General features: G+C 43.3%; 1 protein-coding gene across 1 annotated transcript; it reads right to left on the bottom strand.

Moving 5' to 3' along the window:
* Positions 1-1,674: 1,674 nt before the first annotated feature.
* On the bottom strand, positions 1,675-7,545 carry PKDREJ (polycystin family receptor for egg jelly). Its single transcript, XM_087969096.1, has 2 exons — positions 7,071-7,545; positions 1,675-6,599 (listed from the first exon to the last, which is right to left on the bottom strand). Exons 1-2 carry the CDS (start codon positions 7,543-7,545, stop codon positions 1,675-1,677), a joined length of 5,400 nt encoding a protein of 1,799 aa, XP_087825222.1.
* Positions 7,546-10,320: the final 2,775 nt, after the last annotated feature.

Consider the following 10,320-nt stretch of genomic DNA (forward strand, 5'->3'; position numbering starts at 1 on the left):
GACTCTGTCGAACTGGATCAGCAGCTCCTTGGGCAGTTTGAGCTTTCTGAGTTGGCGCAGAAAGAACATTCTTTGTTGTGCTTTTTTGATGATGTTTTTGATGTTAGGTGTCCATTTTAGGTCATGTGATATAGTAGAACCTAGAAATTTGAAGAAATTTGTCTACTGTTGATACTGTGTTGTCTAGTATTGTAAGAGGTGGTAGTATGGAAGGGTTTCTTCTGAAGTCTACCACCATTGCTACGGTTTTGAGTGTGTTCAGATCCAGATTGTTCCGGTTACAAAACGAGGCAAGTTGTATAACCTCCTGTCTGTATGCAGATTCATCGTTGTCTCGAATGAGACCAATCACTGTTGTGTCATCAGCAAACTTCAGTATTTTAACAGATGGATTTTAACAGATGCAGTCATCTTGGAGGTCTTCTAGTCCAACCCCTTGCTCAAGCAGGAGACCCCATACCATTTCAGACAGGTGGTTGTCCAGTGTGATGATGATGCCCAATTAAATAGACTTGCTGGAAGGAAATCCCGTGCAAATCAATCATTTTGGTTTCTCCATGAATTCAGGGGATAAGGCAAGACTCTGCCTACCCAGCCAAGGGCCACTTGTCCACCTGCTGAGACTCCCCGAGGAAGCAGCATTAGCCCGGGGCAGGGCTGAACCTGCAGAGGTTACCTCGGATGGATGACCACCAGGTAATCCCAGGACAGGATTGAGTGAGCCCGGCGAACTTGGAAAAGAATTGATGAAGTGGGGTGTGGCGAGCTATGTCCACTGTGCTGGCAAGAAGATTTGTAGGGATGTGTCAGCATGTGAGAAAAGGACATTTTTAATACACACACACACACACACACACACACACACAAAACACACATGGTCATAAGTGTGAAAACGGTCATACGTCATTTTTTCAGTGCCATTGTAAGTTCAAATGGTCGCTAAATGAAAGGGTATTATCTGTACACACCTGTGCACACACACACACTTGCGCACTCGGATTATTTATCATTTATTATCCTTGTAGACACCCCTAATGGATGCCAATACTTTATTGTGCTAATTCCTAAGGCAGAACATAGTGTAGCAGCTTTGAAAACGTTAAAGATGAAAACAGGACAATCCAAAAAAGACTTAAAATATTATTTAATCTTGAAGGTGATCATTCTTTGGCAGTTTAAGGTGCTCTAATGTTTGTGAGATTCCCTCTGAAACCTTTAAAAAAAAAGATTAATATTTCTTGCTTTAATTTGACTTCGATTCTTCCTGTCTAACAAAGATGCTTGAGACAGTTCAGCCACTGGCTTCCGTGAGGAATAAAGAAAGGAGCTTGCATTTAAAAAAAAGTGCGCTCTGAAATAAATACAGAGGTTTTAAAATAATTACATAAAAGTCTTTGTTTCTCCATAGCCAAGATGATAAAGTCCAGCAGGCATGAAAATGGAAGAAATCAGGGTAAGGTATATTCGTGTTTTTCCTCACGATTGGCTGTATGCACGGTTGCCAATAATTAAAGAATAATTATTCCAGAAAATTGTGCTGTGAATAAGAGAGTCTAGGCTGAGGAGATTTTAGGAAAAAAGGATTTTAGAAATTTGAGTCCTGCTTTGAGCAACTCGTTTGTCGTCACTTCTTTTTTCCTTTTTTTTTTTTTGGGGTGGGGGGGGAAACAGCACTCAAATGACAAGATACACCATTTTCTTCCCATTTATTTTCCGGGCTTTGAGTCCAAGATGATGCATGTTTTTGCGCTCAGGAAGCCCAAAAAGGACCCGATTAAAAAGTTCCGTATCTGTCGTTGATACCTTCCTGAAGGTGATGAGAGCCCATATTTGGCGGATTTTATGGAAGAGAAAATTAACCACCTCGGCTTCATCGGAAGGCTCTTCGTAAACTGGCTGCTTCATGTCCTCATAGGCCGACATAATCACTGCTTGGAATAAATTGATCAAAACGCAAATCATCACCATCATGAAGGAGGCCAGGAAAAGCCCTCCCAGAGCACGGTTGGATCTGAAGGCCGTGTCTTTAAAGGCTGAAACACAGTAGGAGAAGATGGTCTGTGCTGAATGGGTCATCGTATTGTAGTTCCATTCGTATTGGCCAAAGACAAGGTAGCCAAAGGCCATGTAGACGAAGAAGTAGACTGCCACCACTAAAGCCATGGAGCAGATACCCGGCAGGGCGGCCAAAATGGACCTCTGGGCCAGGCGCACGTCGTAAAAGAAACGAGAGTACCTGAGAGTTTTCAGGATGATCAGAAAGGCCAAAAACCCTAGAGTGATCCTCAAAGTTTTATCGACAAAAGAAACTTTATGGAAAGGGATGTATTGGTTCGGTTGATGAAGATAGAGCTCAATTAGGCTAGAAGCCAGTTTGAACTTGAATGCAAGTTGCAGGAGGAAAAAACAACACACTGCCTTGATGCCAAAATTAATTAAATTAGAAACACTTTTTAGGTAGCTGAGCCTCTGTTGCTCCACTACGCAAAACTCGTCGATGATGTAAAAAACTAGCATGTAGCCCACCAGGATGAAAACAAACTTTTCCCTTCGGTCCAGCTGCTTGAAAATGGGGAGTTTATAGGAGTGGATCCACAAAGTTGTGTTAATAGGGCCTAAGTGAGAAACTTCAAAGATCACCGATATGCTGCAAAATAAGTTCGTATCAAAGTTAAAAGTTGTCATCTCGACGATTAGTGCCCAAGTATTTTCATCGAGCCAGCTGTTTTCTTCCAAAGATGCCATTCTTTTCACTGATTCAGAGAGAGTCTCCTTGGGATAAAAATTGAATGTATATCCTCCTGCTTTGTACTCATTTCGCTCTCCGTAGGAATTGTATCTCCAGGGGTCTCGGACTTTGTGATAAGTGAAGCCTGTGAAATTGCCCAAATGATTCACCACAGATTCGTTAACTGGGTTTTTCCATGACCCGAGATAGTTCTTATGATCTTCTTCATCAACACCATATTTGTGAAGACAATGGCTTTTACTAATCACAAATTTATTTACAAAACTGTGCGGATAGAAGCATTCTTTTTCACTATGCTGTGCTCTTATCTGCCGCATTTTGGGTAAACCCAGGATTTTGGACCAGGTGTCTGGGAGAAAGGTTGGCTTCAGGGGGTTGTGAATCAATTGCAAAAAGACTTCTCTCAACCAGAGATAAATCTCCTTTATTTTACCAACTTCAAAAAGCTCCTTCGACAATTTTGAGTTCATATCTTGATTGTAGTAAAAACTCGTGGTATTTTCCATGGAGTAGGCAATGTTCAAAATAAGGATTAAAAAGACAAAGTGGCATAGGACGTCCTTCAGGAAAACAAAGGCTTGATGTCGGATCTTCTCCCTTTTCTTAAAAATGGTGATCTCGTCTTCTTCCAAAGGCTGGTATTGCTTGCTGCCTCTCATTCTTACAAGATCGTAATGCAGTTCTCGCATGTCGTCAGCATTCATACGTGGTTCATTCAGTTTAATCTCTAGGAAACTTTCTTTGATTGACCATGGAATGTTTTTGCAGGAATTGGGATGAAGCGATTTTAAGGCTGAAAAAAAAAGGATGTTCAGGGTTTGAAGGAAGACCATACTGACAAGGAGCGAGATGGCCGAGGCCGCCAACCACTCTAAAGAGGTTTTGTAGTCCTGAGATGTTCCATATAATATGATAGAAAAAGAGGATGAGGCAGAAATAACCAAGACCAGAATCCATGAAGCATACTTGTTCCACCAAGATACGATCTGGGGCCTTTTGAAGAAAAGCATGCTGGGAGTATTCAGTGGCCTTGTTTGGTGGTCTGCCTCCTTCTCCATGGAATTATTGTTAAAATTGATGTTGGTATAGCCAACTTGCGAAGCCTCTTCCTCTGTTGAAATTATATTGGCATCCCCCTCTGGAATCGTGCAGTTGTATCGGGTTTTTGCTGTCTGCCGCCACCTAATGTTTTTAGGTTCTGTCAGGTTTTGGGGATTGGAAGCAGCAGCAAAGCTGCTGTCTGGAAAACCAGGCCCTGGGGATTTCGAAGCAGTTTCTAGAAGGTAACATTTCCGCAAGAGTTCTTTCCAGTTCCTCAGATTTCCAGTTGTTAAATTGGAACATACTTTTTGCTGTGTTTCAGTGGCCTTCTCATCAGAGGGCTCCTTCTGCGAATATTTGAACAGAACGGTTATAATCATCTGCAAAGGGATCGAAATGAAAGCACTCTGAATGCCGATGATTAGAAACCTCAGATACTGCAGTTGTCCTGGATACATCTGCTGATCCACGTCAATCTTGAAGAACAACATGTTGATTAGCAGGATGCAGAAGAGAGTGGCTAAACAACAAGACAGCCTCTGAAGTCTGTTGAAAGAACCAGTGCACACGTGGGCAAAAGGGGAGAACCATAAGTGGTTGTCTGCAAGGTCCTTGGCAAAGCTGATGAGGAAAAAATCCATTTTGTTTAAAGTGGCCAGTGGCTGGACCACAATAAACACCCTCTCAATCAGGCCATTGTCCTTATCCAGAGCAAGCCATTTTTGGCATATGAACATCCAAGACTGTTTGGTGTACATATTTTCCACCTTGACTCTACTCAGGAACCAGCTAGGGGAAGAGCCGCCATTATCATGCCAAGCTTGAAGGCAATAAATATCTCCCAGGTCATTCTTAGTGGTCAGGAGGAAGGTATTGATGGACCCACGGAGGAAAGGCACATGTTCAGGATGGCTCAAGCAATGGACGTCACTGACTGCTTGGTCCCCGATCAATTGGATGAAAACAGTGGCTGTTGTTCCTGCCCCAATGCGGCTGCCTGTATAGATGGTAACCAAGTAGCAAACTTTATCAAAGGGATCGTTGTCAGGCAAGACAATGGTGTGGGCTCGGCTTTCTACATCAACCTTATCTTTTCTCATTGCCCAAATAGCCAAGAAGATATATATAAGAAAAATGAAAACGACAGTCAAGATTATCACTGGGTTTTTCTGGATTTGAGCCAACTGGATCTTCCTCATCTCTGCTGGATTCGGATGGATGGTTACCTTCCCTGCTAAAAATGTGACATTTCCCATGGAGGTTCCTCTTGTTGGTTGGTCAACAGTCCTTGCAGTGCGTCTTTTGCCTGCACAGATGCAGTGTAGCTTTCGCCATGTAGTCTGAGGTCCGAGATGACACTTATCTTGTCTCCAAAGTGTTTGGGCATCATCCAGATACAAGCAGTCCGCTGTAAACAGCGCGAGGCCAAGTCTCTGCGAGTTGTGGTCCCCCAGAAAGTGGTCAGATTGGAGAACAATGGAAATGTTTTGTTTTTCAGATTTGCTACCTCGGAATATGGATTTGAGTAACGTCTGCGAAAGGCAAAAAATGTAAGGCATCTGAAATAGACAATCATTCCCTGTGGAATTCTTAGTCTTTGAGATCGCTGGCTTATTGTAGGAAACATTAAAAATAGCTAAGGGAGGATGACTAAGCTTGAGACCTACATATATAAAAACCTGGAAAGTGAGTTTTAGTTTTGTCACTATCTGGATTAAGATGTCTTTGGAGTTTCTACAGACTTCGAAACTGAATCCTCCAGAAGCTCCAGGAAAGTTTTGGTTGCGTTCCACCGTCATCTCAAATACAGCTGTCTTTTCCTCATTTCTGGTCAGGATCATTTCAGCCACATCAGGCACAATTTCAATCACATCACCATTAGATTTAATTCCTGCCATTTTGAACCCTGCCACCCTGGTGCTTATGTCGTCTGAAGAGGGCAACCAGAAAAATGGATTCTTGTCAAAGTCATAAAGTACCGTAGATATTACTGCATCATCAGGCAACTGGTCATATTCCACCTGCTTCATTTTGGGATAGAAACAGTTTTGGCAGTCTCTTCTCTTAGCAAAAGGTTCAGAAATATCCCACTTTTCTTCTTTCTTTAACGTGATGGTCCAGTCATCAGCTCCTACGATGGTTGCATGTTCTCCTGGGACTTTGCCTTCTAAAAGGAGGTCTACTAACATGTCAGTGACAGACATGATTTCCTCAGCCATGAGTCTGTGGCTTTGTGGGTTTTTTAACAGAGAAGCTTTCAGAATATTGGATAACCCCGCAAGAATAGCAGTTCCAAGATCATAGATTTCCTTAGAACCTCCATTTTCTCTGTTATGTCTTCTCAACCCATCAGTCATGTTCTTGAGCTTTTGGACTACAAGAAGCTGTGATTTCCTGTTGATTTCCCCAATTTCTTGGGTTATCTGCAAAATACTTGAGATCACGTGACTTGCCTCCATTATATTTGTTGTTGGAATCCCAGCCAAATGGTTTAAAAGAATTTCACGCAGTTTGGTCTTTGAGGAGTGAAGCCCTGGAAGCCCTTCTAGGTCATTTAAAGCAGAAGCCACCATGTGGACAAAATATCCTGCACTAAAATAATTTCCACTGTTGAGAAAATATGGGATGGGAGCCGATGTTCCACCGGTTAAGCTATGCAATTCCTTTAACACAGCCTCTGGTTCCTTGGCTTTCAGTGGGCTGTGCACTGTGGTGAGTAGTGTAATTTGGGAATAAGCACCAAGATCGTCATATACTTGGACATATAAGTTCAAGAGATATTGCTTAGAAGGTACACCAACGGGTAAAAAAGATGGCGGACTTTTGGATTGATCACCAAAATAGACAATGGTGCCCAAGGTACTGTTTCTTTTAGTAGACATTTCCATTGAATCTAATGCCACTTTGACCTTATAGGTAAGAGGCAAATGTTGATCTCTAAAACCACTACAGTGCACAGAGAATTTTGTTAGAAAAGCTATTCCTGTGGGAGGGTTAAGGCGGCACTTTCCAAGTGCTGGAGGTATATTTACAACAAATTGATAGTTATAGCGCAATGGTTCACGTCCCTCCAGGCTCACTTTTAATACAAGTCTAAAGTCTTCTGCCATATGCATCAAACTCAATGGTTTCATACAGAGGTATGGATTAGTTCTCCCTGTTGAAGTTCTGGAGGCCCAGTCAAACTGGAGCTCAGAGGAGTTTCCTGAAAAAAGTGACCAGTGAAACCGAGGCCTATTAAACCTTTGACAATTTAGGCATTTGCCAAAAAGGCAAAATCTTTCTGTGGGAATCACGGACCTTCCACAGTTCTCAATGCAGGTGACGTTCAGTGCTAGCCAAGCGTCAGGCTGCACCTGGACCCGTTGCCCAGCCTGACCCTGTCTCTCTCCTTTATGAACCACCAGAAGAAAATAATACGTGGCATTTTCTTGAAGTGTTCTAGGTAGAACAGTTTGCACTGGTTCTGAAGAAGCAGTCCATTTCAAGTCTGCCTGATCTGGATGACACTTCCCAGTCTTGCTCAAAGTCATGGAAGTATAGTCTGCTTTTCGTCTGGAGCAGTACCAAGTGAAGGTGAGGCCTTCAAAAGGTTGCGAGGCATCTGGATCAGAAGAGGCAGATCCATTCAGAATCCATCGGTCAGAAAATCCAACCATCTGCAAATCACCTCCAGCAATGACCGCCCAAAGTCTGTTGGACCTAATCCTGACAAACACAGAATCAGAGTCCTTTACTTTCTCTAAAGTGTCCATTGTGATTAATGATATGGTCAAATTAAATAAATACAAGCCTTCATCTAGGCTATCAGCAGGAATGTTTAAGATTAAAATATCTTTTTTCCCAACTCCAGGAGGGTTCAAAGGTTTTGACCAGTCGGGACCAGTCTTCATATCTGGAACTTTATAGATTCTCCAAATTATATGTGTTTGCTTTGGTTCTGGACAATTCACCTCAACATGAGCTGAGAGGTTGAATGAGACCTTTTTACTATAGCTTAATCGAGGATTAGTATAATGAGACTCCCGGATTTTTACTTTTTGAAGGAAACAAAGTCTTTGAAGGCAATCCACTGTGGACTTCAGGATCTTTGAAGTATAAGTACTGACGTTGGTTTCTAAAATGATACGTATTTGGCCGATTTGTGTGCAATTGACTTGCGCTATGAAGCCTGCATATAAAGCAGGGTTAAAAGGAAGATCAGATATAAAACGGGCAGCGTTTTTGACACGATCTCTGTAACTGTAAGTAGCATTCCAGAGAAGATCTCCCTTCTCTACACCCAAACATTGTAGATGGAAGGTCCACTTGTGCTGGAGTAATGGGTTCTGCAGTGGAATAAACCAAGCAATATAGACCGAACTTGGCACAAATGAAGGGCCACTGTTGAAAATGTGAATTTCTACATCTTTCTCTGAATAAGACTTCAAACGGACTCCTTTTCTGTTAAGATACAGATGGAGGCTGAGCCTGTACCAGCACTGGTGGACAAATTCAATGGTGATCAAGTAAGAGAGACTTTGCTGTTGGTAAAAAAGGTAGTAAGCACTGGAAGGAATGTCCAAGTCACTAGAAGAGCCTTTGATAAGATAGGAGAAACCCCGTCTGTCAGTAAAAAAATAGATGCCTGCCTTGTTTTTCCATGAGTTGACAGTAAGATAAGCCAGAGGCTGATTCCTAGTCCTAAGACTTAATATGGCACCTGAGAAATCTAATGCCCCACTCAAATCCCCAGATTCTGCCTCTTCAAGAACCAAAGAGAAATGAGCCACAATTTTGTTTCCGAAAGATGGTGGACTAGGAGCAATGGAATAATTGTTCCGTAAAGCATATGGATTGTATGTGGTAGACCAGAACCATCTGCTGTGAGCATCCACCAGGCTGTAGGTCTTTCGTTGGGACTTGGCTGAGGAGACATTCCAGAATAGACGGATAGTCCTATGAGGGATGCGGAGTAATGTGGAATGGGCACTGTAAAGATGTAATATGATGGGTTCCACCTGCATGTCCAAACTGACCAAAGGGCCTTGCTTGACATGGAAGGAAGGAAAGCATAGTCCTTGGTGGGTGTAGTGCACCATTTGACAATGCCTGAAATGAGAGGAGCACCTGTGAGGCAGCCGACCATCACAGTAGTGGTTGAATGGTGAAGAATATGGATGATGGCTGGTGGGAAGGAAAAGGGCTGGAGGGCCACCCCATCTATAAATGCAATGATGGCACCATCTTGCTTTATCAAGGCATGCCCAGCAGCTTAGCCACATTTGTTTCCAGTCATGTTTGGGGAATGTGGATGGCCAGAGCAGGAACAGAGAGACATCTTGGCGATGCAACTTAATTCTCAGATGTTGGTGAAGATGACTAGGCACACTGCAGGAACAGGAGACACCCTGGATTGTGATATGAATGGAGGTTGGAGAAGGATGGAAGTCCCGTTCTTCAAAGACTAGTTCCAGCGCCACATGTCCTGGGCACAGAAGCATGCTATGCCTCAGAATGGATCTCCAAACCCAATGATGCTGGAGAAACTTCCAAGTTCTCGAAAGAAGCTCTACAACTCTGAATGAACCATTCTCACAGTTAGTGTTCCATGCAGACGAGGTGTGAGGTTTGCCTTCTTCCTGCCCATAGGTGTGGTTAGATATCACCAGTGATGGAGGCAGGTAAAAGGAAAGGGGCATGATGACCGCCCATGGGAAGCAAACCCTGAACATGAAGAAGAAATGCATCTGGCTAGGTTTGGATCAAACAGCCTTAACTGCTGAAGATGGAATGACTGTGGGGATTCTAGAACTTGGCAACTGGGCAACCTCTGTTGGAGTTCTGTTGGGTTGTAATTCTGACCACCCTTCCACATGCTCTTATGTCAGCGTTTCTCAACCTTGGCCACTTTAAGATGTGTGGACGTAAAAGTGCTGGCTGGAGAATTCTGGGAGTTGAAGTCCACATATCTGAAAGTGGCCAAGGTGAAGAAACACCGCTCTAAGGGGCAGGAATTCCTCAGGACCCGGGTCAGAATTTTTCCCAATGTGCTGAGAGAGTGACAAGAATTTTTTATTGTTGAAATTATTATTATCATCCAGATCAAGATCATCATCATGTGCTTTATGTCAGTAAGCTAGATTATGATGATACTTTTTAAGTTCTTAAATTTGATACTCACTGGCTGAAGGTTGACTGAGCCTTCCATCCTTCTGAGGTAGGTAAGATGGGGACCCAGATTGTTGGGGACAATAGACTGATTACAAAGTTTACAAACTGCTTAAAGGGGGAGTTGTGGCCTGCTGGCAGCTGACAGAGCTGGCAGCAGAGTCAGACAGTAGTGAGGAAGTTGGGAAGGAACCTGGGCTAGCTTTGGAGGCTGAGGAGGGCTCGGATGAGGGCTCTGCATCGGAGGCAGGGATGGGGCCAGGGCAGGCTGGCAGTCACCAGTTGCCTTCAGACTTAGACAACAGTGAGGCAGGGAAGTTTCTGGAACTGGTTTCCAGCCTGCGCATGCGCAGAACTACCAGAAGACAAGAACAACTGAG

The sequence above is a fragment of the Notechis scutatus genome, chromosome 6 (genome assembly GCF_049901735.1).
Source record: "Notechis scutatus isolate UNSWTSFEM ecotype Mainland chromosome 6, rNotScu1.2, whole genome shotgun sequence".
NCBI classification, from domain to species: Eukaryota; Metazoa; Chordata; class Lepidosauria; order Squamata; family Elapidae; genus Notechis; species Notechis scutatus.